This window comes from Felis catus, chromosome A2, assembly GCF_018350175.1.
Source record: "Felis catus isolate Fca126 chromosome A2, F.catus_Fca126_mat1.0, whole genome shotgun sequence".
NCBI classification, from domain to species: Eukaryota; Metazoa; Chordata; class Mammalia; order Carnivora; family Felidae; genus Felis; species Felis catus.
In genome coordinates this window covers 1,516,228-1,542,906 of record NC_058369.1, presented here as the reverse complement: position 1 = coordinate 1,542,906, position 26,679 = coordinate 1,516,228, and the positions used below count along the sequence as shown (strand labels likewise).

General features: G+C 62.0%; 2 protein-coding genes across 4 annotated transcripts; one reads left to right on the top strand and one right to left on the bottom strand.

Annotated features, from left to right (window-relative positions):
• Positions 1-239: 239 nt before the first annotated feature.
• Positions 240-20,968, bottom strand: SPPL2B (signal peptide peptidase like 2B). 3 transcript variants are annotated; one of them, XM_006928195.4, is made up of 15 exons: positions 20,819-20,968; positions 13,204-13,323; positions 12,430-12,612; positions 12,005-12,094; positions 11,141-11,280; positions 10,633-10,775; positions 10,239-10,335; positions 9,371-9,487; positions 8,180-8,261; positions 7,414-7,488; positions 7,275-7,337; positions 7,084-7,183; positions 6,839-6,916; positions 5,318-5,478; positions 240-4,100 (listed from the first exon to the last, which is right to left on the bottom strand). In XM_006928195.4, exons 1-15 carry the CDS (start codon positions 20,894-20,896, stop codon positions 3,855-3,857), a joined length of 1,773 nt encoding a protein of 590 aa, XP_006928257.2. In that variant the 5' UTR covers positions 20,897-20,968; the 3' UTR covers positions 240-3,854. The 3 variants fall into 3 exon arrangements, with proteins under 3 accessions (XP_006928257.2, XP_044899113.1, XP_006928260.2); XM_045043178.1 differs by lacking the exon at positions 20,819-20,968 and adding an exon at positions 16,630-16,651; XM_006928198.4 differs by having other exon boundaries at positions 3,961-4,100; positions 5,251-5,478.
• Positions 20,593-26,417, top strand: LSM7 (LSM7 homolog, U6 small nuclear RNA and mRNA degradation associated). The gene is made up of 4 exons (XM_003981615.6): positions 20,593-21,054; positions 21,138-21,228; positions 24,849-24,920; positions 26,139-26,417. The coding sequence occupies exons 1-4, from the start codon at positions 20,923-20,925 to the stop codon at positions 26,279-26,281; spliced, it is 438 nt and encodes a 145-aa protein (XP_003981664.2). The 5' UTR covers positions 20,593-20,922; the 3' UTR covers positions 26,282-26,417.
• The last annotated feature ends 262 nt before the right edge of the window (positions 26,418-26,679 follow it).

The following is a 26,679-nucleotide window of genomic DNA, read 5'->3' as shown; positions in this document are numbered from 1 at the left end:
TCCTCCCCCTCGGGCGCAGGTGGAGGGTGAGGCCAGGTGAGTCCAGGACCGGCCCGGGTGGGGGGGGGGGGGCGTCTCGGGGAAGGGGTATGTGAGTAACTACCATAGTTTAAAAAACCAACTTGATTTCAGAAGTTTCAGATTTACGGAAGAGCTGTGGAGAGCGCCAATTACTCTGCACCCCGTTTTCTCCGTGAGTGACACGCCATCACAATTAACGAACCGATAGTGACACGTTGTTAGTTAGCGAACAACCGCACTTTATTCAGATTCTGGCCCAGGTCCCCCAGGCTGAGGCACTTTCTCAGGCCCCTCGATTCTGAAGCCGTGGGTAGTCGGGAAAGGGCTGGTCAGGACTAGGGGTGGGGGCGGCGTTTGTCGTGGCCAGGCTGGGGCAGGGGCCTGGCCTCAGTTTTGACACGCTTGCCACAGCCCCGCTGGGACCCCGGCCTCCCCACCCGCTTACTTCTCCCTCACCGGCCCTGGGGGAACACATCTTCGTCTCTGCTCAGGACGCTCAGGGGATATTTTCTGAATTGTCTCCAGGGACCAGCTGTCTTACTACCATTGGTGGCATCGTCTTTCATGTCCTAAGTGGCGACTGACTTTTGTGGGAAACGCCATAAGCCATGGGGAGCCAAGCATGGTGCTAGCGGGAGAGCAATCCTCCGGGTCCCGGCTGCCTGCAGCATGGTCCCGTTTCCTGAGCACATGCAGGGAGGCCCTGGAGAAGCAGCCGTCACACCACTGGCAGAAGCAGCAGCTACAGCCCCAGAGGGAGCATAGGGGCATGACCGAGGTCACTCCTCCAGCATGTAAGCCAAGACTGCAGACCTGGGCTCTTCCCACTGCTGCTACGACAGCTGCGGGGGGAGGGGTCTCCCTCCCCTCCCCCCACCAGGACAGGTGCCACTATGCCCTTTCTAGGACTCCTGCCCCCTCACCTTCTGGTGACACCGGCCATGCCTTCCCCATGGGGCCAAGAGACCCCTGCCCCTCTCCTGCCCTCCCAGCAGCCATGCTGATCTCCCCACTACAGGCCTCACCTGTCTCCTCCAAGTTCCCTTCCCAAAGACAAAGACAGGTGTGGACTCGTGTCCTGTCCCTCCTCTCCAGGGTCAGCCACCTGGGGCAGAGTGGGGTCTGAGCCTCGCACGTGAATCCCCGGTGGAGTCGGGGGCCTGGCACACAGCAGGTGCTCAATGAAGGCTGATGGAATGAATGAGTCGTGGAAACCAAATAAGCTCTGGGGCTTTAGTGGAAGAACACTGCTGTCCTCACGGCCCCGAGCCAACTACAGAGCCCGCACCCCAGCACCGAGCCGAGCCCCGCCACAGGGCAGGAGCACTGTCCCCCCTGCGCCCACCCGCAGCTCTGCGCGTGGGGCCCTCCCTGCCCTCACGAAGGACGCTGGGCCCCCGGCCCCCGCGGCCTGGCCGAGACCACTGAGCACCCGGTGTCGGGACCATCTCAGAGGAGCGACACGTCTCTGCTGCGTCTCCGCCAGCCCCGCGCAGCCAAGTGGACCGGCCTCGGGAGCCTCGCCTTCTCTCTCTGCAGCAGAGCAGAGGCACCGCTCACACCGTGGGCGGCACAGCCGGGGGTGGGCCCGCCGCCCTTGGAAGATGCTGGCAAAGAAAGGGCTTCACTGTGTTGACTAGTTGAAAAATACCAAAAGGAGGCCATCACGTGACCTCTGAACACCACTCGGAAGGCACATCTCTGTGTCCGTCAGCGCCCTGGCCACGGGCACGCCTGCCCGCCACGTGCTGTGACACTTGGGTTATGGCAGCAGGGCTGAGTTGTGGCAGGGACTGGGTGGCCTGGAAGACCCCAAACACGCCGGCTGGCTCTTCACAAAGTCCGCGGGGTGCGGATCCCCGCCACGCTGCTTAGATCACCACGGACAAGCGATGGCCCGGAACACGGGGTGGACTGAGCGCTGACTGGGCTTCCTTCGACTCTCCAGTGCCAGGAAATAGGACAGCAGCCCCGCTCGGCTCCAGTGGGCGGTGTGGACGCGCTCCCCGGGGCGGTGTGGCCATCCTCGCGGACCAGGCCACTCTGATCCTGCCGGGCCGGGCTCTGCCAGCTGCCACACTGTGGAAAACATGAGAGCCAAGCAACAACTATCAAAAGCTGTGTCAGGGCGCCTGGGGGGGCTCAGTCGGTTGAACGCCCAACTCTGGTCATGATCTCGCGGCTCCTGGGTTCCAGCCCCGCGGTGGGCTCTGTGCCGACAGCTCAGAGCCTGGAGTGGAGTGTGCTTAGGATTCTGTCTCTGTCTCTCTCTGTCCCTCCCCCACTCATGCTCTGTTTCCCTCCAAAAATACAGAAGGCAAAAACTGCAAATGGAAACTTCAGGAACTAACAGCCGCCTTGAATTCCTTGATGTTTGTCAAACACAGAAGACAGAGAGAGATCCCGGCTCCTACACCGACGTACAAAATGGCTTAGAGTAAGGTGTGGGCCGATGTGCAAAGGGGGCCACTCAGGCCTGGCACCCCGGCCGCCCAGGGCTGCACCCCAGCTCCGGCCTCCGAGTCAGGGGCTCTCTGGGGTCGGCAGGTCCAGCTGGTCTCCCTCCCAGGTCACCTGTTTTTTTAAGAGACACACAGAAACAGGTGGAAAACGTCTGGTTTTTTTTTTTTTTTTTTTTTTTTTTGGAATAACCATTTCTTCTAGAGAAGCATGGCTGACAAAGGCTGTGAGTCTGTCTGGTGCTGGTATTTTCTGGAATGGATCATGGTTGACCCCCCGCCTGCTGTCTACAACTGATCAGCAGACACGTCGGGGACAGAGCTGGGACCGTGCGGCTGGAGGGTCTATGTCTTTCTGAACTTGAGTCTGTAAGCTGCGTGGACGGGCACGGCCCTGGCACGGGGGCCGCTGCACCGCGGCATTTCTGTCCTGACGTTCGGAGAACCCTGTCGGTGAGGTAGAAGACAAAATGCCGATTCCAGAATACTCTCCACGTTGCAGAAACTCCTGGGCGGTTTAAATAAAAAGTATGCTCGCCCGGCCGGTGGTGTCGCTAGAGGCCGGTCTGGGGTGGGGTTGAGAATGTGCAGATGCCGAGAGGACGGTGCCCCCCTCCCCAGTCCCTCTAAGCTGAAAGACCAAACGGAGCCCACACAGAAGACACAGCCGCCGTGGAGGGTGCGGCCTGGCACCCACCCGCCCCAACAAGGGTGGTCCGAGAGACTCACACCCAAGAGGTGACACTACGGAGCTCAACGAGTCATGGCCGTTTATTAAGAGGCGGAGAAGCTGGAGCGCAGGCATGGGCGGCCCTGGCTGCTGGAAGAGCCAGGCGGGCCCGAGAGGGGTGGCCCGTCACGCCGGGCGCCGCTTTCAGTCCCTGCCGACACAGAGGCAGGTCCGACCCGGCCAGCCGGGCCCGCATCCTGAGTCCAGACATCCAGGGCCCAGGTGCCGGACTGGGCTCTGCTGGCCAGCGTCCCTGGGGACGCGCAGGCGCGGCACAGGAGAGAACCTGAGGGAAGTGGCGGCAAGGTAAGCACCAGATGTGGGCGGATCTGCAGCCGTGGGCGGTCGGAGGCGGCACTTCCTGCCCTTTCCAAGGAACCACCGAGTTGACAGGCAAGACCGTGGAGCTGGGCGCTCCACACGGGTGACCTCGTCGGTCCGGGGGCTCACGGCAGCCACTCGAGCTGGGAGCAGGAGCTGGAGAGGGTCCAGGGTGCAGCTGGGCTCTGCTCAAGGAGGAGGAAGAGCGGGGACATCGGCCAGACCAGAGCACCAAGTTGGGGGGGGAGGGCCGAGCACGTCCAGTCTCGGGGTCTCTCGGCGCAGAGGGGCAGCAGCGAGGGCCCGAGAGTCTGCGCCATCATCTAGGCCGAGGTGCCTACCGGGCCTGTGGGTTCAGGGGTGCGGCTGGCTGGGCTCGTGGGCTCCTGGGGGGGTGCTCTGGCCCCGGTCTCCTCGGGCGCAGACAATGCCGGGGGCTGCTTCGTGGGCAGGGAGCACTTGGCCAGTCCTTCGCCTGGAGGCGGCTGGGAGAGGCCAGTGTCTGAGTCCATCTGGGGCTGGGGGCCGTCGGCTGAAGACGCCGCCCAAGGAGACTGAGGTAGGTCCTTCTGTAAGAGAAGAGGCCACAGTCAGGCGTGGGACGAGGACAGGAAAGCCCGGGGACAGTGGACAAGGAAGGGCAGATGAGTCACCGTCCCCCGAGGGTCCAGCTCCAGACCCAGGAGCCACCTTCCCTTGGGGCCAAGTAGCACCAGCCAGAAGGCGGGACCACAGGCCGGTGACCCAATGCAGAAACGCTGAGCCTTGCTCCCCCGCCTCCTGAACCTTCCAGAACTTTGCCCTGCGGCAAAGCCAGCACTCCTCGGGACTGAGAGCCTCTGAGGACGGTGGACGATGAAGCCGGGAGCGTTTCCCGAGGGCCCGCGGGAGGGCCCGAGGCCCCATCATCGGTTACGTTATCTGGTTCATCTATCAGGTTAACCTGGGGCCCTGTTCCGTTCGTCGCCTCTAGGCCAGGACGGAGAGGGTGCGAGGTTCAACTTCCACAAAACCTGGCACGGTAACACCGAACTCAACCAGCAGCACTCCAGAGGGACACATGTCACACTCAGGAGCTCCTGTAACTGACAAGGCTGGTCCCGGTGTCGCCCGCCTCTGCGTGCTACCGACAGGGCAGCAGAGGCAGCCGCAGCCTTTCCATACCCGCAGGGCGTCAGCTCTGTCCCTGCACCACTGAAACACGTGCCCTCGTCCCATCGAATGTGCTGCGCTGCACCAAGAGTGGCCTCCGTCCCTCTCCTCTTCTGACTCAAACACCAGGAACAGCGAGCCACTGGCCGTGATCCACTCCACGAGGGGGGCGGTGGCGCCACAGGCTGAGCTTGGTTCCTCCACCTGGCCTTGCACAGCTTGCCCCCGGGCCCCCTGCCCTTTCCCCGTCCTGGGCGGACAGCCCCCACCCTGGCAGAGGACCTCGGTGGCCCCCCCAGCTCGGCACTGTGTGCCCAAGGGCTGAAGCAGCCGGAAGCCAGTATCCCATCACATGGGGTGTTACGGTCCCTCGGGACTGGCACCTTTAGTAAAGGGCTGTTAGCACCATCCTCAAGCCACACCCAGTGGGACGGCACAAGCGCGTCCCCTCTGCTGGGACGGCTCGGACCCTTCAGAGCCACACGGACAGGACACCAAACAGAACCTTCTGGGAACGGGGACAGAGGCCGCGGGGTTTAGTCGTGAAACTAGGAGGTTTTACTCAACTTTAACTCTAGTTAGGGCTTATTGGGTTATTATTTCTCGCAGACAGTCATAGCAAACGGGTATTCACCGCAAAGCCGCTGCCCGTCCAGAACATGCCCAGCTCCCTGCGCCAGAGCGCCAGGGCGCAGCTTATCATCAGCGTGCAGGGCACCAGGTAGAGGAGGGCGGGCTGGCCGCGCTGCATGAGGGCCAGCGCCATGAACGTCACCAGGAGGCCGATCCCGTAGGCTGCAGGGAGAGACGGGCGGCGTGTTACCCCCACGGGTGGCCCCGCGGCCCAGCACCCGCCTGCGGCCGGGATGCCGGAACGGGGACCGGAGAGGCGGGGCGCCCGCCACACGGTAGCGCATGGGGCACCCGGGGCAGGCAGGGGGCTGCCTGCCTGCGCACGGATGCGCCTGCGTCTTCCGGCACACACACCCCTGCCCGGTCCCACCGGGCGCCAGCGAGAAGGCGGGAATGAGCAAGGCTCCATGGCTGCGCCCCGGGTCTGGAGCCACAGGGGCAGCGAGAGAAAGGCCCGTTAACTGCCTGAGCACCTGTCTGCTCAGCCTCTAGCTAGGAAGAGAATGCTGGAGAAGAGTAACGTCCGCACAAAGTTACAAAAGCAAACATCCGTAACCGAGCTGTGAGGGTGCGAAAGGCTGTTTCCATTCTCATGAGATACCCGACGGAGCCCCGAGGGGCGAAGGTCCGGATAAATCCCGCACATCGGTTCCATACGTGAGCGCCAGCATAGGAGAACGCGCGTTTGCGCACGCACACACACGTACTTGCACACACAGTCACGCACGCACACGCTGCTGAACCCGAGGGCCGGCGTGCAGGCGCTCTTTGCGCTAATCCTGCAGCGGTAAATCCGCAACCGTCTCCTCGAGGAGTTAGCTACAGTAACCTCCTCCGAGATCGCGGCTCGCTCGGCGGTCCTCACCTCCGGGGAGAGCTGTGCGTCACTTACCGGCGGTCCACGGGAGCGGGCTGCGGCTGCGGAGGAGAAAGGCGCCCGCTGCCCGCAAGGTCCGCAGGCTCGACAAGGAACCACGCACACAAGCCGGCCAAGCGGCTCACACACACAAAGCCCTTGCAACGGTACCTGAAGGATCAGTGTGGTGCGTGGAGCCCAAGGGAAGGTTTAGGGCCGGCAAAGGGGACGAGGGGGCGTGCCTGCAGCCGTAGGAACCGGGGTGGGAAGACCCAGACGACCCCAAGGTACGCCCGGAAGGCCAGCCCCGGTCATCCTGGTGCTACCAGGGGCATTTACAGGGCCTCGCCTCTGCCGGGGTGGGCTGCCAGGGCCTGTGCACGCGGCCCACGACGCGGGGGAGGGAGTCGTCAGGCAGCCCCTCCCCCAGCCTGGCTCCCCCATGGCGGGGGACACGCATGCACACGGACAGGCGCCATCGGGCAGGCTCGCTGCTCCTCCGGAAGGGCTGACCAGAGGTGAGCAGTCCGGCCGGTCTGGAAAACTCTCAAAGCAATCGGGCTCCACAGGACAGGTCGGTTCTGTAGCAATGGCTTTGGTAACCAAAGAAACAAGTGGGGGACAAGGACAGAACGAAGGACAGACAGATACAAGGAGGGCGCTTACCCACGGTGCAGGCTACAAAGTAGACCCTGGACGACTGCACCTGGATGTCGAACCTGTGGCAGTAGGCCACGAGCAGCCCTGCGGGGAGAAGGCGCGTGGGCCCGGCGGCGTCCCGTGTGACGGCCGTCCCTGCTTTCAGACGGGCCCCGGCGGCCAGCCCGCCACCCAGGGGGCAAACCCCGCCTGCTCCGCTCGGGCTCCACCCACTGGACGCTCCCAAGGCCGCCCACCTCGCACCCCAGTACCTGGCACCAGGATGTCCCCGAAGCCCAGGAGGGAGAAGGGCCGGTCACACAGGGCCAGCGGCGAGGCGTTCAGTCGGGGCACCTTCAGGACCATGGGGAGCTGGGGGGAGCAGGAAGTGCCATGTCCGGGGGGCCGCGCGTGCCCAGCACTCTTCTCCGGGCAGCGCCCCGGCCGGGGGCCCCCTACGTACCTTCTCGTGGGTGGCCGAGTCCGAGGGCCCGGTTGCCACCTCCACCATGATGCTGTTCCCACTCTAACAAAGGGGGGGGTGTCAGAGAAGGGGCACGGGGACAGGGGGTGCAGCGGCAGGGCAGGGCAGGGGCGCCCACCTTGGTCAGAAAGGGCGTGATGAACACAAAGAAGACGTCGTAGACAAAGAGCACCAGCAGCAGCAGCGTGCAGGCCTGGGGAGAGGACGTCCTGAGGGGCCGGGCTCAGAGGGCCCCCGGCGCACACCCCCAGGCCGCGTCCCCACCCCACCTCCCCCCACGAGGCTCAGCCGTGCCCACGGGACAAAGCAGCTAGGGGCAAATCTGAGCAAATCCAGTCCCATCCCCTGGAGCCACGGGAGACCAGGGCAGCACGTGAGTCAGGCCACGGTTCTGAGTGATGGAAAAGCTGGAAGGCAGGTGGCTCCAGCGACACGCATTCTGTGACCGGCGCTGTGGCTTTGGGGCGGTGACGCCCCTTCTTCACGTCTTCCCGTGGACTTCTCGGTCCTGCCCACGGGGCCTGCGCTGGCGCTGCCGCCCCTGTTTGCCTGTGTGTGCGCGGCTCACCAGCAGCAAGTTGACCCGGCACTGCCACGGTGGCCGCCTCGGGAAGGGCCCCGCCCTGCGGCCGCCTTGCGGCCCCACCCGGGCATCCTCAGCGCCAAGCTGTCACTGGCGTGGCCGCCACACTGGGAGGCGATCCTGCGGCTGATCCTTAAGCCCTGACACCAGAGAGGTGGCGGCACGGACAGAGGCACAAAGAACATGCTGTCCACAGGGGACCTGGGACACCCTGGGCGGACACGGGGGCGGGCCGGACTGCAGCCGCCCTGAGGACACAGCCCCCTCCCATCCGGCGGCCCCACCCCCTTGGGACCCTCACCTTGAAAGTGGGGAGGCGGATGGTTTTCAACATGTAGAGGCAGAAGGCGACGCCCAGTGCGTCCTGAAGGATCCAGGCCCACCTGGGGAGCAGAGTGGTGGTCACCCGCTGGGGCAGGGGCTCCACCAAGAGCTATGACCCGGCGGGTCGCTCCCTCCTTGGCCACCTTGGCTCCCAGCTTGTGCAAGCTGTCCGTTCCCAGCCCGACCCCATGCTGTGAAGACACAGGCACGGGACCAAGGCTGGGGGGAGGCGGGGGGAGTGAGGCAGGAATGGGTGCATACGCTCAGGGGCTGTCTCTCTTGGGTGGTGGCGTTCACCCCCACATCACGGGATGAGGTGGGGGGATGGGGTGGGGACACTGTGCAACTATTGGACTCTACTGGACTCAGGTTTGCTTCAAAACTATTTTTTATGTGATTTAGCAAAGCCAAATGCTCGCCAGCCAGGTCCTACACCAAATCTCTTGGTCCCAGAAATGGGGGCTCAGGGACTGCAAGGTGGCGGCGGGGGGGGCAGGTAAGACTGTCACCCCAGCAGCTGCAGGGAGCCCCCCACACACACACACACAAGCCACCCCGCCCGGTCCACAGGCTCACCCGCGCTGGGGCGGCAAGGAGGCCGTGGCCCAGGTTACTCATCAGACCGGGATGAAAACATCTCCCGGCCGGGGCAGCCGCAAAGAACAAAGAGGCGGCTTGCAGGCGGCCAGTGGGCGCCCAGACGCAGAGGGAACTGGGCCTGTTCTAATTTTAAAGAACAGAGCGAGTCTTGTGGCTCGAATCTAACCGTGAGAGCTCGTGTTCCCTTTGTGTACAAAGGACTCAAAATATTTTCACGTTTTCCTTCTGCCCAATTAAAGCTGTCGTGGCTCCAAACGGCAGCGCGGCCAAGAGCGGTTAACCGCCCCAGAAAAGGCTCGGAGGGAGCGCCAGGTGGTGTCAGGGGCCGGCGGCCAGGGCCTCCCTGCACCAGCGGGCACCCCGGAGGACACGCGCTCGCTCAGGGCGCCCGGGGCCAGGAGGCTTTGCGGGAACCATATCCACATTCCAATCACAGTTCACGTGGCAGCCGACAAACCCAGTGACACCGGACGCGGGCGGCACCTGGCCGCCACACAGCCCGGCTCACGGTCGCGGGGAGACGAGCACAGAGAGCATCTGAGGACAGCCCGCGGTGGGGGGCACTCACTGGTCCTCGTTCCGGAAGACACCCCACACCACGCTGACGGCCAAGCAGAGCAGCGCCAGGAGCAGCATGCTGACCCGAGGCCGCTTGTGAAAGTAGGGCAGGCTGTTGTCGGGGACCCTGGGGGCGGGGGGGGGGGGGGCGCAGCTGTCAGGGCCAGCTTGTTCCTTACCTTACCAGCACCCAGAGGGTCACTTCCACCCCTGCCCCAAACCCTGGGCCCCTCATCCTTACGGGGCCTCCTGCTGCCCCCGCCTCCATTCCCTGTTGAACTCTGCCCTGACCTCTTGATTGACTTCTAGAAGGGAGGCCCCCCAGGTCCAGGGCAGACAGAGCAGGGGTTGGCACATGGGGGTGGGCAGACCCAAGCCAGTGCCGAGCCGGCCCCGCCCTCCTTCAAACCTTTCAGCGCTCGGCCACTGGCCCCTGGCAGCCGAGAGCCCCAGGGGTCTGGACCAACAGCGCCTTCGGCCACACGGCCCTGCCCTGCCGCCCCTGCCCTGGACCCACATGCATCCACGTTGCCCCACTTCAGCCCCGGTGTCGACACTGGGCCTGACCCAGAATGGGATGTAGCGAGAGAGAGGCTGGGGAACCACCACCCGCCTCTCTGCTCTGCCCTACTCCTGAGGCCGCGAGCCCCAGCCCGCACTGAGTGAGCACGCGTGGCCTGCCCACGCCACGCCAGACTGGCTGGGGGGCCACAGGACAGGGAGGGGGTCCTCGGCACCGCTGAAGCAGAGCTTGGAGCTCCAGGGGCCAGGAGACGGGAGACCACCAGGGACAGGCCGAGGAAAGGTGGCAAGGTGGGACCTCAGCGAGCAGCGCCGGGGGTGCAGGGCCGGGCAGGGGCCTCCCGCGGGGGGCTTACCGACATCTGCCAAACGGCAGCCTCTGGACCAGTGGAGACAGGCAGCTGTAGAGGCCCGTGGAGGAGGACAGGCAGAAGATCCCTATGATCACATAGACTGCGGGGCGGGGTGGGGCGAGCATTGAGGGCCGGGGGCCACCTGGGTCTCCCACCCTGCCCCCCGCCCGAGAAAGGGCTCCAGGTGTTCGTGCACCCTAGCTGGGTGGCCGGCAGCTGATAACGAGAGGGACAGTTCCCCGAGCAGAGGTCCCCTCCTCCGGGCTGGCGATGGCGGCCCGCGGTCGCCCCACCACCGACTTCTCAAGTGGAACCCCGCAAGCAGGTGGAGGGGGGACCCGAGACCGGTGAGCGGGGGTACGGGCCTCAGCGTCCCTCTGGTGAGCCGGGGGCGCACCGAGCTGGTCGTAGAAGTAGTACAGCAACACCAGCATGGAGCAGCACATGACCACGAAGACACAGATCATGACGGGCGTCACGTCCACGGCCTCGTCCTCCTGCTTCTCGGGCCCGTCATCCCGCTTGTGTTTCATGTACCTTCTTGGGAGGCACAGCTGGGTCAGGGGCACCCTGCCGGCCGGCACGGGAACAGGGAGGGGCGGGCAGGGGCAGCAGGACGCAGGGGTCCACGGGGCTGAGGGGCGCCCCCTCCACGCCCATCACACATCCCTGCCGTCCCTTCGACGAGAAAGCCGGACCCCACCCCGGGGACCTCGCGAGACCACGCGGCGAGGGGCTGCCAGGCGGGCCCCAGCCCCAGGAGCCAAGCCGTGACGGCCGCTTTTGATGGAAAGAGGCGCGATGCCCTCGGCCAGTGCTAGGACCACCCGCGGACCCGAACCCGGCACCGACCGCGTCACGGGCTTCCCTGGGCGGCCAGGGAGAGGTCTCCCTGGGACACTCACTTCCTCACGTCCCGGCTCCCGGCCCAGTAGCCCCCGAGGGCGACGGTGCCGACGGCCATGACGAAGATGATGACCATGTTGTAGTCAAGCATGGGCTCGTTGGGGGCATACAGCGCTGCCCTCGCCGATCGGCCAAAACTCTGCCTCGGGGAAGGCACCAGAGCTCAAGGCGGGGGCTGCCGTCCCATCCCCTCGGCCACCCAGAGAGCCCAGACCGGCCCGCGCGTGGAGCCGGGGCCCGGGGAGAGCCTTCGCCTGCCACTCCCACCCCAGAGAAGTCAACTGTTGGAACAAGTGTCACACGACGTCCGGTGAAGGGGCCCACGCGCGTGCGGGGACACGAGTCCTAAACCTAGATGCGTGTGCGCGTGCAGGAGCGGGGACGTCGCCCCGGGAAGCATGTGGGAGGCCGACAATGGTTCCCTTGGGGGAGCTGTGAGGCTGCAATCAGGATCAAGACATGTCCTGCAAATTGCCAGAAGCTTCCACAAAGATTGAACGTTTCCATTTTAATTGTGTCTGGAAGCTCGCCTGTTCTGGAACCAACAACTCCCCCGATGGTGGGTGCACACAGGCCTCTGGTCAGACGGGGCCGTGTGTGGGCAGGGACAGCCAAGCTCAGGGTCTCTGGCGTGTGGGCGGGGCCGGCCGGTCCGGCCCGGAAGCCAGGGTCCGGCTGCCGCTCGGCACAGAGGCCCCGGAGCCTGGGCGCTCTGACCGCTGGGGCCAGCGTCTCCGTTCCCACGGGTCAGTGTCACCACCGGCCCCGGGTGGGCGGCCTCTCGTGGGTCCCTGCCCACCCCTGCCCGCCAGATACTCACGGCCTGGCAACAGCCGCAGGCCGGAGGACGTGGGAAACCCTACCTTGAAAATGTCCAGCATGTCTTTGTAGCTGAGCAGGGCCACGGGAATGCCGATCTCCTCGTACTGTGTCTTGTTGCCTCCTGGAGGGACCTGGGGGCCGAGAGGAGGGTGTGGCGGGAGGGGGGCCCTTGGCTTCCCAAGGGCGAGGCGGCCTGAAGAGCTAGCCCTCCCGGAGGCAGCTTGGGCCGGGGGGGGGGGGGGGCGCCTGCCTGGGGGGGAGAGGCAGGCGCGTGGGATGTGGGCCCATGCCAGCTGCTCCTCAGAGGGTACCCCCGAGCTCTGCCCCGAGGCCTTGTAGAGCGAGATGGGATCCGGTCTCCCCAGAGCCCCCGCGACTGCTCAGGAACAGGTCCCCCTCCAAGAGACACGGGTCCGCAGCCACGGTCAGCAAACCAAACCCCGGTCTCAAGGCCCCGGGGCCCTACCAGCGTCTCCCTGCTGACGATGAGCAGTCCACGCGCCCCGCCGCCCTGGGCCAGCCGCACTTTCTCGTAGAAGGTGCAGTTTCCCCGCGCCACCAGCGGGATCTGGTTGCTGAAGCCTTTGGCCGGGAGGTCAGGCGGAGAGCAGAGCACAGAGGCCGTCCAGTCCCGCAGCTGCAGGAGGGACTGGGGAAGGGGGCGTTGACACCACCTGATCTAGAAAAGTCAGTGGGGGGCCGCACGCACACACACGTCCACACGCCTGAGCGCGAGGCCAACGGGAGGGGCAGGGGGTGGCGTGCGCTCAGAGAAAAGCCCCCAGAAACCTTCCCAGCATCCACTGCGAACGGAACACGGGCTGGGCAGGCGGGAGCCGTGGCCTCGGCAGTGAGAATCACCCACGAGCCCATCCTGCACGTGGGGGTGGCCAGCGCCCCCGGCAGGGGCTGTGCCTCAACACCACCTGAACGTCCTTTTGTTTCTGACCAAGGAAACCAAGCCCCAGAGAGGTGATGGGGCCCCTCTACGGTCGTCTGAGACCCCAGCAGCCCCTCAAGTGTGACCAGGCCCCCCACGTTGGTTTCCCAGCTGAGGCACTTCCTCTGTCCTCCAGCTGGTTCCCTGCAGGCTGAGACTCGTAGCAGTCCCCTCAGACAGCAGGCTGGGGAGCGGAGGGTGGCAGCCAGCAACACAGACCGGACCCCAAGTCAGGAGGGGGCACCCCAGAGCACTCCGGGCCTGCAGGGCCCCAGAGGGGACGCCCCAGTGGGTACTCACCGCTTTGCTCAGGTCGTGGGGCAGGTGGGCCCACTGTGGGTTGTAGAGAATGCAGTAGTCCTTGCCTCTGGGGCCCCCTGACTCGGAGACCACGTGCACCATGCCGTACTCACAGGCCACCTGGGGTGACAGGGCGGTAAGTCAGAGAGCTCAGCACCGGGGCTTGACAAGGAGGACAACCCCCACCCCCCAGCTCAGGGTTTGGGCTGGTTTCTTCCCTGGACAGGACGGATGGGACACCTCCATCCGCATCTTACGGCAGAGAAACAAGGCAGGGACAAGCTTCTCGAGGGAGACCTGGGTGCTGGCCGTGGCCGTGGCTCTCACGGCTGGGACAGCACCACGTCACGGGGCCCTCCAAGGATCGATGGGACGGGGAGAATGAAGAATGAAACCCCCACGGCTCCGTCACGAGGGGGACGTGGGGAGCCAGCGGGTCTGCCCAGGGGCTCCAGGCAGAGGCCGGGAGCACAGGGCCAGGCAGGAGGCCTGGAGGAGCTTTTCTGCACCCCAGCAGGTTTGGGGATTGCCCCTGACCCTGGTAACTAGGCTCCTGGAAAATCTGGCCACTGACCAGCGAAGCCAGCTGGGTCCAGGCCCCTGGTGCCAACTTTCCGGGGGGGGGGGGGGCATCAGACCCAGTGATGTGACCGGCCAGTGGGATCCTGGGAGCCAGTGGGATCCCAGGTCAGGACCGAACCCCTTGCCCTGGGGCGTGGCTGGGAACTGCCAGACTTCGCCACAGAGCAGGGTCGTGCTGACATCATCAGGGCACGCACAGTTGTCCCTGCCAGAGCCTGCCTCCCCACACACCTAACCCTAACTCCACACAGCCCCGGCTCCCCAGAAGGAGGGAGGAGGAGGGAGGGGAAGGGCCACCCCCAGAGGGTCAGGAGGATCCAGCAAGCTTCGTCTGAACTCAAAGCAAGGCACAGGGGCAGATCCGCGTCCTCGGAGCACTGGACGGCCCTCGAGGGCAGTGGGGTGGCTGGGGGCCTGGGACAGAAGAGGCCGACAGCCCTCTTTTCTGCTGAACGCCAGCTTAATCTATGTGACAATTCCATCACACAAAGGTGTCCCCGCTCCCTGTCTCCATCCCTCCCTGGAGCCGCTGCCTGGCTGTCAGGTGGACCTGATTCACAAGACCTCTCCCGCCTCCTCCCCTACACTGGCCTGGGGCAGGGGCGCAGAGCATGACCTCTGTCCCTCAGGAGGGCTTTGTCACCAGCGGGCCACGCGGCATGTGACGCCCAGGTCTTGGCTGCTCTGCTGGCCGGTAGGCTTGCCCCAAGTCTGAGTAGCTCCCCAGGGTCTGCTGAGAGGGGAGGGGGTCTCAGGAGAGACACCCCGTGCGAGGTGCCAGGGGGCTGAGTCCAGCCACCACACCGAGGGGGCCCTGCGCCCGCCTGACCCCCGAATCCTGCCGTGCGCACCTAGGGCTCTTGGGGCCCCCGTGTCTCTAGCTCGTGCTCCCCGTGGGCTGCAAACACCTCAAGGCCGAGATGGAAAACTCACTCCTTGGTACCCCAAGAATCTGCCAAGGAGACACACGTGCACCGGCGGGACCCAGCTGGCACCGCCAGACACACGCCTCGCCGTCGGGGCCGAGGGTCCGGATGGCTCACGGCTCCCAACACCAGGCCTGGGGCCCTGACGGGCTTTCATCCGGCCAGAGCCTCGGTGGGAACACAGCAAGGCCCCGGCTGTTCCGGGAGCTTCTCACCCGGGCCCTGGTCACTTGTGGCGGCGGGAGCGTGGACCGACCCCGGGCCTCCCAAACCCGCAACCTGGAGGCCAACAGGAGGCACTGGGTGTCCACCCTGCGCTTCTCCGAGGCACCCGGCCACCTCTCTTCCGGCTGGCGTCTCCACTCTGACGTTTCCGTCTGCCGCCTTGAGCCAGGGACCCAAGGCCACGTGGACTGCTGGGTGTGCTCTGTGAAGCCGTGCTTAACACAGCACCCAGCTCTAAGAACCCGGGCTCGTGGCAACAGGGCCAGGGGCCGCCCGAGGCTGACCGGAGGTCTCCTAGCGTCTCGCTAAGGCTGTGTCCTTCCCCGACCTGCCCTGGCCAACCTCCGCTCACCTCAGTCCCTCCACCAGAGACAGAACCTCCTAACTCCTAATTGCCCCCTCTTCCAGATTCTTCCCACCAGACTGTCCCCCAAGGGCATCCCTCACCCTGGCTGAGGCCCCGCGTACTGTGCCTGGCCGTCTGCTCTTTCCAATGGGCCACCCCGCGTTCAGGACCCCAGCACCTCCTCACCGTGGGCCACTATGGAGCACATCCGATCCCCAACCCACCGGCCTCCTGCGCCCCATGTTCCGTGCTCCTGAATACGTTTCTTTGGAGCGCGGCCACCCGCTCCTGTGCGCAGGGCCTCCGGCTGCTCTCAGTGACCACGGCAGAGCCGGGCAGTGGCTACACAGACCACGTGGCCCACAAAGCCAGAAATATTCACCATCTGGGCCTCTGCGGGACACCTTTGCTGACCCCTGATCTGTGGGACCCAGGTTGTTGGAGAAAAATGTCACGTGTGTAAAGGGGGAACGAGTAGAAGCTTCTAGAAAGGTCACTGCGGAGCACAGACCTCCGTCCCCACACTTGGCACAAGCAGCCTGCTGCTAAATCAACCTGCGCTTCCGTCGGATGCCCGCGTACAGTCTCCTCCCCCACGGAGTTAAAGGAACCAGAAGATGTTCCTCAAAAGGACCCAATATGCTACAAGTGGGGCTTGGCCAGTCCCGGTCTGGGATAACGGACAGGCCGCCTTCCGACATGTCACGGCCACCGAGTAGGTTCAGGAATGGCGAGGGAGACCGTGACTCAGGGGGACCGCGAATGCATTCCACATCAGGGGGTCTGAGAAGAGCCAGTGCGTCCAGGCCAGAAGCAGCCTCCCCTCTAAGACTTGGTAGGTCTTAGGAGGAGAGGGGGGAGAAATAAAAACCCAGGAAGCTTGGAGATGCTGAGGCAGAGGAGGGGTGGGGACAGGTGGAGGATGGGCAGAGGGGACAGATGGAAAAGAGGGGACAGGTGGAGAAGAGGGGACAGGTGGAGAAGAGGGGACAGGTGGAGGAGTGAGGACAGATGGAGAAGAGGGGACAGGTGGAGGAGTGAGGACAGATGGAGAAGAGGGGACAGGTGGAGGAGGGCCTGGGCTGATAGAGGAGAGGAAGACAGGTGCAGGAGGAGCAGAGGGGACAGGTGGGGAGGTGGGGGCCAGTAGAGGAGGGGAGACAGGTGGAGGAGGGGGAAGGGAGTACCGGGGCGGGGAGGGAACCAACTTTGCTCCGGGTCTGTTACTGGCCTTGACAGTACACTTCTGTAGCCACTGGGGGAGATGTGTCTATCTGGGGAATCTCCCAGCCAGGGTCATAAAATGGTAACAAATGTATTCAGGGCTGTCGGCAAGCAGCCTCCTACCCGGTGGAAAGCTAGTCTTCTTCCCAGGCAGCAGGACCCAAACTTCTAGAGAGAGCCACACCCGCACGCCCCAAGGCCATCTGCCCTGTCTCACGGCCAACAGACCCGACCGGGCCGTGTTCCGCGAAGGGCACGCACAAAGCTCTCCGCGGCTGGCGCGCAGGTCGAGGTCCCGCCCGGGAGAGAGCCCGAACGCCCCAGCACCGGGAGCACTGCCCTCCTCGGTCCGCCCAGGAGGCCTCGGCGAAGCCTGCCCTTTACCCTCGGCCGCCAGCCACGCCCACCGCTGCCCCTCCCCCTGCCCTCCCGCGAGCCTCCTTCAAGTGCATCCGAAGGGCCTCCTTGGGGTGTCGTCTTTCTCAGGGCGTGAGCATGATATCATCCTACACGCCAAAGTGGCCTCTTCACCTTCTCAAAATAAAACATCAGCTCTCACACCTCCACCCCTGTTCAAGCTCCTCCCATCACCGGCAACACCCTCCCTCTGCCTTGAGACCTAGCAAACTTTTTTTTTTTATGTGAAGTTATTTACTTATTTAATTTTGTATTATTACTACAATTTTTATTTTTATTATAAAATAACTATATCATGAGATAGTATGAAATACATACTCAGCTCAACTCACTGTATTTTTTTATTATTTATTTTTGAAAGAGAGACAGAGTGTGAGCAGGGGAGGGGCAGAGAGAGAAGGAGGCACAGAATCCGAAACCGGCTCCAAGCTCTGAGTGTCAGCACAGTGCCCGACATGGGGCTCGAGCTCATGAACTGTGAGATCATGACCTGAGCCCAAGCTAGACGCGTAACCAACTGAGCCACCCAGACGCCCCTCAACTCACTTTAATATTTTGTCACATTTGCTTCGGCTTTTAATTTCCCCGTTTTTTTAAAATAATATATTTATTTTTAATTTGCATCCAAGTTAGTTAGCATATAGTGCAATGATTTCAGAATTCAGTGATTCATCCCCTACGTATAACACTGAGTGCTCATCCCAACAAGTGTCCTCCTTAATGCCCCTTGCCCATTTAGCGCATCCCCCCACCCGCAACCCCTCCAGCAGCCCTCAGTTTGTTCTCTATCTTTAAGAGTCTCTTGGGGCGCCTGAGTGGCTCAGTTGGATAAGCGTCTGACTTGGGCCCAGGTCACGATCTCACGGTTCTTGAGTTCGAACCCCACGTCAGGCTCTGTGCAGACAGCTCAGAGCCTGGAGCCCGCTTCAGATCCTGTGTCTCTCTCCCTGCCCCACCCCGCTTCTACTCTGTCTCTGTCTCTCTCAAAAATAAACATTAAAAAAAAAAAGTCTTATATTTTGTCCCCCTCCCTGTATTTACATTATTTTTGCTTCCCTTCCACGAGTGAAGTCACATATTTGTCTTTCTCTCACTAATTTCACTTAGCATAATACCCTCCAGTTCCATCCACATAGTTGCAAATGGCAAGATTTCATTCTTCTTGATTGCTGAATAATACTCCATTGTCTATATAGACCACATCTTCTTTATCCATTCATCCATCGATGGACATTTGGGCTCTTTCCACACTTTGGCTATTGTTGACAGGGCTGCTATAAACATAGGGGTGCAAGTGTCCCTTCGAAACAGCACATCTGTATCCCGTGGATAAATGCCTAGTAGTGCAATTGCTGGGTGGTCGGGTAGTTCTATTTTTCGTTTTTTGAGGAAGCTCCAGACTGTTTTCCAGAGTGGCTGTTTCCCACCAGCAGTGCAAAAGAGATCCTCTTTGTCTGCATCCTCGCCAACATCTGTGTTGCCTGAGCTGTTAATGTTAGACATTCTGACAGGTGCGAGGCGGTATCTCCTTGTGGTTTTGATTTGTATTTCCCTGATGATGAGTGACATGGAGCATTTTTTCATGTGTCGGTTGGCCATCTGGTTGTCTTCTTTGGAGAAGTGTCTGTTGAGGTCTTTTGCCCATGGATTATTTGTTTTTTGGGTGTTGAGTTTGATAAGTTCTTTATAGATTTTGGATACTAACCCTTTATCTGATATGTCATTTGCAAATATCTTTTCCCATTCCGTCAGCTGCGTTTCAGTTTTCCTGATTGTTTCCTTCGCTATGCAGAAGCTTTTTATTTTGATGAGGTCCCAGTAGTTCATTTTTGCTTTTGTTTCCCTTGCCTCCGGAGACGTGTTGAGTAAGAAGTCGCTGCGGCCAAGATCAAAGAGGTTTTTGCCTACTTTCTCCTCAGATTTTGACGGCTTCCTGTCTTACGTTTAGGTCTGTCATGCATGTTGAGTTTATTTTTGTGTCTGGTGTAAGAAAGTGGCCCAGGTTTCCTAGCACCACTTGCTGAAGAGACTGTCTTTATTCCACTGGATATTCTTTCCTGCTTTGTCAAAGGTTAGTTGGCCATACGTCTGTGGGTCCATTTCTGGGTTCTCTATTCTGTTCCATTGATCTAAGCGTCTGTTTTTGTGCCAGTACCATACTGTCTTGATGACTACAGCTTTGTAATACGGCTTGAAGTCTGGGATTGTGATGCCTCCAGCCTTAGTTTTCTTTTTTAGGATTGCGTTGGCTATTCGGGGTCTCTTCTGGTTCCGTACAAATTGTAGGATTGTTTGTTCTAGCTCCATGAAGAATGCTGGTGTTATTCTGATAGGTAATGCGTTGAATATGTAGATTGCTTTCGGTAGTTAGCGACGTTTTAACAATATTTGTTCTTCCTATCCAGGAGCGTGGACTTTTTTTTTTTTTTTTTTGGTGTGTGTGTATGTGTGTGTGTGTGTGTGTGTGTGTGTGTGTGAGAGAGAGAGAGAGAGAGAGAGAGAGAGAGAGAGAGACCTGGCAAACTCTTATCCACCCTTCAGAACACCCTTTAGGTGCCTCTGCTTCTGAAAAGCCTCCCCAAGCAAACCAGGTCACTCTCCCCATGGTTCTCCCACTGCCCTTCGTCCACTTCTCACTTTGTTCTCCTTCAAAATGTCGGGAGAGCTCAAAGTCCCTGCCCTCAGCTTGCTCAGACGAGGAAATGAGTGAGCAGCATCTCGGGAGGAGTGCTGGGGGCTGGGGAGGGGGCATCCCAGAGAGCGTCTCTGGGGAGGAGGGAAGAACAAGCAAGCTGAGACCACAAGGATGACCAGGGTCATCCCAGGGAAACGGGGAAGACCAGAGAACTGAGCGCCCTCCGCAAATAGAAAAGGAGAGGAAGTTTCTTCCCAAGCAGCCAAACCACAGAGGCCTCCCAAATGCACTGAAAGCCGTGGGAAGGCTCTCATCTGGATGCCACGAGACCTGACACACTTTCAAAGAGGTCACTCCTGCTGTGTCCAGGATGGATTGGAGAATGCGGGAGACGAAAGTGACCACAGAGAGAACACTGGCCACCAGGAGATACGTGGAGGTGGTGGGCTGGAGTGGATACATCAAGGTTAATGGCTGTGGGTGCAGGGCTGTAGGGACACCATTCCCTGAACTGCATAACCCAGGGGAGAGAGGACTTGAAAATAAAAAAGGCGCTTATGATAATGTACATAGCCGGCTCATGGCAGGTCCCCCACTCCCCGGGGAGACCCTTCACTTAAGTGCCCAAGAAGATGCACGCGGCACGTAAATCACCCCATGCATCATCTCGCTCAATCCTCTCTGTGCTCCTCTCTTCCTTTTGCGGAAGAGCAACAGACGGCCAAAGAGGGGACCTCCCTTGCCCAAGGTCACGGGACAAAATGCAGGGCGGCGATTCGACCCCACTCCCAGGATGGGCCCCTTGCCGCTCCCGGACACAGTCAGGCACTGGGTGCCGCGTTGGACGGCTCACCGCAACCACGGGAGTGGGCGCTAACAACGCGCGCAAGGGGAAACTGAGGCTCGGGGAGGGGCAGCCCCCTGCCCAAGGCCACGGGGCCAGGCAGCGGCGCCCCCGGCGGCGGTTGGAGACCTCGAGACAGAGCAGGGCCTGAGGGGGTAAGGGAATTCCCAAACTTCAGACCCCGGCACAGCTGAGCGACGCTGCGGCTGGGGAAGGCTCCAAGGCAGGAAAGAGAGGCTGGCCGGGGACAGGCCCGCAAGGTCACGGCCGAGCTCCGGGCCTGCGGGCCACCCGCGCTGGAGGCGCGCAAACCCGAGGCGGGCCCCCAGGCCAGGCCAGTCGGGGCTTGCGCGGGGCCGGGGCAGAGGGCCCGGGTGCCGCAGCCGGCGGGGCCGGCGGGGCCGACGCAGCCTCACCTGGGCCGCGAGGAGCAGGAAGGCCGCCGCGAGCCGCGCCAGCGCCGCCACCGCCGCCGCCGCCGCCGCCGCCGCCATGTCGGCCGGTCCGCAGGCGTCGGCAGATGTTTCCCAGCAACGCCCCGTCGCTCCTGGGCGCGCCTGCGCCCTGTGTGCTCCGCGCCTGCGCGCGAGGGCAGGGTCAAAGGGCGCGGCGGCAGCGCCTGCGCCGAGCGGCGCGGTGCGGCAAGATGGCGGTGAGCGCGCGGCAGGGCCGGCTGGGCGGGCGGCGTGGGACCCGTCGGCGCTCTGCGCCTCACGCGCTCTGCTTCCCCTGCAGGACAAAGAGAAGAAGAAAAAAGAGAGCATCTTGGACTTATCTAAGTACATCGACAAGACGATCCGGGTGAAGTTTCAGGGAGGCCGCGAAGGTGAGAGCCCGCCGCCCCCACGCCCTAAACGGTTTAGGGTGAGTGACGGCCGAGGCGAGAATGGTGGCTGATGCCTGGGCACCGCTTTGAGCACTTTGCTCGGATGACTCGAGCCAGCCTTCTAACGTGGGGAAATTGAGGCACGGGAACGGGTCCCAACCACCTAGAGGCACAGAGTTGCAGCCGGGACTGGGATTCCTGGCTTGCCTCCTGTGCGGTGCTCTCCCTCCGAGCCCGTCCCGGGCAGCGGTCGCAGCCCCTCGCCGATCCCCCTGCACCAGGTTCCTCAGGCGCCGCACCGGTGACATTGGGGCCACATGGTTTTCGGTTGTGAGGGCTGCCCTGGGCACCCTGGGGTGTTGAGCAGCACCCCTAGATGCCACCAGGTGCCGGGAGCATCCCTTCGTTTTGACATGCAAGCCAGACATCTCCCCGGTGGAGACCACTGCCCCGATCTACAGTCGATCTCTAAGAATGGGCCACGGAGACCCGTTAGAAACAGGTTGAATCTCCGTGTTTGCTGCTCAGTTCTTCCAGGCTCCGCGTTGGCTTCGGGTAAAGGACAGCCTTTTGTACCTCTCAGTGGCCCGTGGAGCCCTCAACTACCACAGGGACGGGAGGTATACGCTTCCTTTGCCTGGAGTGCTCCTACCAGGCTAGCTTGTTACCCGTGTTAAAGCACAGACCTCAACTGAGGGAGTTTTAACGATCTGTTGGCTTTCTTCAACAATCCGTGAGTCAGGCAGCGACCCATCTAGCAGATGGAAGGGAGCGGAGAGGCTGTACCAAACAGAAGGTTTTTTTGTAGGCGGGAGGGTGCAGGAACAGACAAAGAGTGGATTGTTTCAGGGGAGGTCACCTTCCTTTGGGGGATGGCTGGGGGTCCACCGGGAAGATGGCCTCACTTGGTGCTGGCTGGGAAATTCCAGACTGACTGGTTGAACTTACCTTCCTGGGAGAGCCGAAAGTGTCTCCGTGTGGTGGTGTCCAAGTGGACACGGTCTGTTTAACTCCAGGTTAACCTCAGAGTCCTTGTCCTGCTCTCAGCTCAAGGTTCTTGCTCCGGGAAGCCTTCCCTGAGTCTCCTCCCCAGGCCATGCCCCTTGGGTGTGAGCCCCCTGGTATCACCTGTCACAGCCCCCAGCTTTATGCATGTGAACACGCTGATGACCTCTGCATCTTCCCCCTGGAACCTAGTACGGAGAGGGCAGGAGCGAGGCCCAGTGTCGCTCGCGCGCGTAGGCAGCGTGGCCTAGGTATGGTGGCTGCCCGGCCTCGCCTCTGGGTTCTAGAGCCAGACGGCGTGTGGCTCCAAGCCCCGGCTTCTTCATTGGTCACACAAAGCTGTTTCTCCACCTTCTCGGCGGGCGGCAGCGGGGAAGGAGCAAAGGGTCACGGGGGTGCTTTGCATCGTTCCTGACACCAGTGAGCACTTGAACCAACGTTTCATTTACTCAGCTGCCTCTTTGGTCTTCAGTTTATCTCGTGAGACCGCGAGCCAGATCCCTTCTCACGGATGATCGGGTGGCGTCAGCACGGTTAAAACACAGCGCATGATGGGGCGCCTGGGTGGCTCAGTCGGTTAAGCGGCCGACTTCGGCTCAGGTCATGATCTCGCGGTCCGTGAGTTCGAGCCCCGCGTCGGGCTCTGTGCTGAGAGCTCGGAGCCTGGAGCCTGTTTCGGATTCTGTGTCTCCCTCTCTCTGACCCTCCCCCGTTCGTGCTGTCTCTCCCTGTCTCAAAAATAAATAAATGTTAAAAAAAAATTAAAAAAAAAATAAAATAAAACACAGCGCATGCAAGCGTGCGTAGCCGTAGCCGGCAGCAGAGAGAAATTGAACCCGAATAGACGTCCGCCCCGTCCGCACCATGCTGGCTCTCGGACTTACGAACGAGATGCAGCTCTTGTTTTTTGGGGTGTCTGTCCTGGTTTTCCGCCCTCCATAGCCAACGGCCACCAGTTCAGCAGCTTGGGCAACACGAATGTATCACCTCGTGGTGTGCGTCCGGAGTCTGGGTGCCCTGGGCCCAAGGTCTCTCACAGGCTGCGGTCAAGGGGGGGCTTAGAGCCTCTTACTCAGGCCCAGGGCCTTCCTCCAAGCCTGCTGGTTGCTGGCAGAACTCAGTTCCTCATGGCTGCAGGACTGGCGTCCCCGTGTTCTGCTGCGCGTGTCCAGGACACTTGGCTCACCCAGGACTCTGTCCACAGCGGGGCAGTTTGCTCCTTCCAGGCCAGCAGGGAACCCTCTCCCACGCTTCCAGTTTTCTCTTGCAGAAAATTCCTGTTCCCTTCACAGCTCATCCAGTCAGGTCAGGCCAACCCAGCGTAATGTCTCTTCAGATGAACCAGAGGTCCGCCGACTTGGGGACTCTCGTCACATCTACAGAATCCTTCTTCCTTATCGTCAAAGTAACCTAATCGCATTAGGAGTAGGCACCCCACCGGCACTCACAGCACCCCCACACACACACTTGAGGGGAGGGGCTGCCCACAGTGGTCACCAGGGAGGGGATATTAGCTCCGTTTTAGAACCCCACTCGCGCCGCATGAAGGAGGGTAGACCCACGGGTGCCGGTCCCCTGCTCCGGGCTCCGTGCCACATGCCCGTATGTTATCGCCATCCGTGCTGTTCGCGACCCCATCGGGGAGATCCTCGTAATCTGTTTTGCAGGGCAGGGACAGGCAGGGAGACAGGAAGCACGGAGCCAGGGGCTCAAGCCCAGGAAGTCTGAGGCTGGCAGATATTTTCCGTAAAAGGCCAGACAGGAAGTACTTTAAGCTTTGCGAGCCAGAGGACCCCGGTCACAATTCTGCAGTGTGAAAGCAGCCACAGACAGTACGTGGCCAAGCGAATGTGGCTGGGTGCTAGCGAAGGTCCGCGCGAAACGCAGCAGGCTGGATTTGGTCCGCGGGCCGCAGTTTGCAGACCCCCGCCCTATGCCACATGGGGCTGGCTGCTGGTCGTGCCCGAGCCCGTTCTCTGTGTGGACGCTACAGCTGCGTGCTGTAGTGACGCGGGGGGACACGTGCTTCTGCCAGCCGTGCCTGGGACAGGGAGGCCTGAAAATGGGAGGGGTGAGGCAGGAGGGGCAGGGGGCTTTCAGGGCGCATCACACAGCTCCTTCCTGTGGCTGAAGAGTCCTACTCTACCCGAGGCTGGCCATTGCTTGCTTTTGTATGGCTCGCGAATTACCTGAAATTCACATTTCTGTGTTGTAAGTGAGGTTTCGCTGTGGCACAGCCACACCTGAACGTCTACTTGTGGTCTGGCTGCTGTCGCCCCAGGAGGGCAGAGTGGAGTCGTTGCCATGGGGACCATGTAGCCCGCGTGGTTGAGATGTGCACATGTGCGCCGGCCGGCCCTTTGCTGAAGACATTTGCCAACCACGCTATGGGTGGGGGGGTGAGAGTCATCCTCACTGCTCCCCTTCCGGAGCCCCCTCACTTCCCCCTTGGTCCCTGATCCTCCCGCCCCGGAGAGGCCGCTCCCACATCAGCCCCTTCCTGGGGGGTGAGCCCCCATCTCCGTGTACTGCCTCCCAGGCGCCGTGTGCCCCTGTCCCTGGAACGACTGTTTGTTTTACGCTTTTCCGTTTCTCTTCTCGGTGATTCCTACAAGCCAGCGGCATCCTGAAAGGGTTCGACCCACTCCTCAATCTCGTACTTGATGGTACCGTCGAATACATGAGAGGTGAGCACAGCCACGGGCCTCGGAAGCTCCTCGCCAGGCCTGAATTTTTCACTGCTCCAAACCCACCAACCTGCCCCTGAATGAAGGACACGGTCCTTGTGAACCAGGTAGCTGGTCTCCCCCGTCTCCTGTGTCCTCAGGTGGACTCTCTGCTGCTAACAGGGGGTCCTGTTCCCCTGATTCCCTGCCCCGGTCCCTGTCGCCAAGGTCCCCAACCCTCCATCAGGCCAGCACCTGCCCATCGGCTGGCTAATTCTCCAGCTCAGCCTGCCTGAAACTTTAAGGGGATACCCAGACCTAGGAGGGAGGCAGGGTCCTGCCCCCCGGGCACTGTCGCTGTTACCCTGGTGAAAAATTTAGCAGGGACGCCAAGGGGCCTTTGTGCGGAAGCTTGGTCTCGGCAGAATGGCCGCCACCAGGCCTGTCGCTCTGCCCTCGTTTTCTGTCCTCCTGCCGGGTCCGCCCAAGCTGGAATCCCGGAGGCAGGACGATTTTCTTCCTTTGTGAAAGGACAGCCCCACCGCATGGGTCCAGTGGGAAAACCCTGCGCTCGGAAGCAGGCCAGGCACCCGGCTGCACGCTGTTATTCCACACGGAGCCTGCTCCTCGCGGGGCCGGACTCACCCGTGGCAGGAGTCCGTGCCCTCTTGTCTCAGCCCCAGAACAGTGGTTACCCCCTGGTCTCTGATGCACTGGGCCACTGGGCCCTCCCCTGACATTGTGCAAAAGCAGTAAAGGTTCGGTTGCTGTCTCTTCCACGGGGTCCCTCTCATCCCACCGTTAACTGCCCGCTGACATGGGGCGGACGGTGCCCCCACGCGGCCTCCGAGATTTTGCAGGAGCCAGGAGTCCCAGACCGATTTTTATTCCAGCTGCTCTGCTGACTCAGACGCCAGGGCCCCCAATGAGCTTCGTGAGCCAGCGTCCCCCAGGCTGTGTTGTCATTGTAGGAGGAGGGCAGGAGGGCAGGTCCAGACACTGTTGCCACACCTCTTCCTGGCCCTCGTGGTCCGTGGTTCACCCAGGCACAAGGGCTGTGTGTCTGGGCTTGAGGAGGGAGGGTGAGGCACCTGGCCTGCACCCGGGCCACCAGGTTCCCTTGGATTTGGGTCCTCAGAGCCGCCACCCCCACCCCCGCCACCTGGCATGCGGCCTTCCCATCAGGCCGGGATGCCGCCTCCGGGCCGCCTCACGCCCGCCCTCCTTCTTGCTCTGCAGACCCCGACGACCAGTACAAGCTCACAGAGGACACCCGGCAGCTGGGCCTGGTGGTGTGCAGAGGCACGTCTGTGGTGCTCATCTGCCCGCAGGACGGCATGGAGGCCATCCCCAACCCCTTCATCCAGCAGCAGGACGCCTAGCGGGCGCGGAGGGCCCGGGACACAGCCTCCCGAGGACTCGGAGCTGCCCCTCCCGCATCACGCGCCACCGCAGGAATGGGGTTTCCTTCTTGTATAGGTTTTGTTTTTGTTTTCTTAATAAAATTGCAATCCTCAAGTGTCCGGGAGCCCCAGCATCTTGCTTCTAGCCTTGGCTTTCTGGCCAAACCGGCTCCCGGGGATTCAGTTCGGCCCCCTGGGTTGTCAGGCGCTGACCGCGGTCGTGCTGACACTGGCGGGTTCAGAGAGGACCGGGCACACGCTGTGCAAGCCGAGGGACGGGGACGTGGGAGGCAGGAGCCCCCTGCAGCTCTATAGCGGGTGCAGCGCCCCCAGGCCCGCCTGTGGTCCCAGGAGGGTGGACGGGCACACACCTCAGC

What these genes read in the sequence shown, in the direction of transcription:
- LSM7 (XM_003981615.6), top strand. Translation starts at nt 20,923, where the DNA reads ATGTTTCCCAGCAACGCCCCGTCGCTCCTGGGCGCGCCTGCGCCCTGT. An exon ending in CGCGGTGCGGCAAGATGGCG is followed by an intron (nt 21,055 to 21,137) that starts GTGAGCGCGCGG and finishes CTTCCCCTGCAG; the next exon opens with GACAAAGAGAAGAAGAAAAA. An exon ending in GTTTCAGGGAGGCCGCGAAG is followed by an intron (nt 21,229 to 24,848) that starts GTGAGAGCCCGC and finishes GATTCCTACAAG; the next exon opens with CCAGCGGCATCCTGAAAGGG.
- SPPL2B (XM_006928195.4), bottom strand. Translation starts at nt 20,896, where the DNA reads ATGGCGGCGGCGGCGGCGGCGGCGGCGGTGGCGGCGCTGGCGCGGCTC. An exon ending in TCCGCCTCCCCACTTTCAAG is followed by an intron (nt 7,489 to 8,179) that starts GTGAGGGTCCCA and finishes TCCTCTCCCCAG; the next exon opens with GCCTGCACGCTGCTGCTGCT. An exon ending in ACTCGGCCACCCACGAGAAG is followed by an intron (nt 7,184 to 7,274) that starts GTACGTAGGGGG and finishes TGCTCCCCCCAG; the next exon opens with CTCCCCATGGTCCTGAAGGT.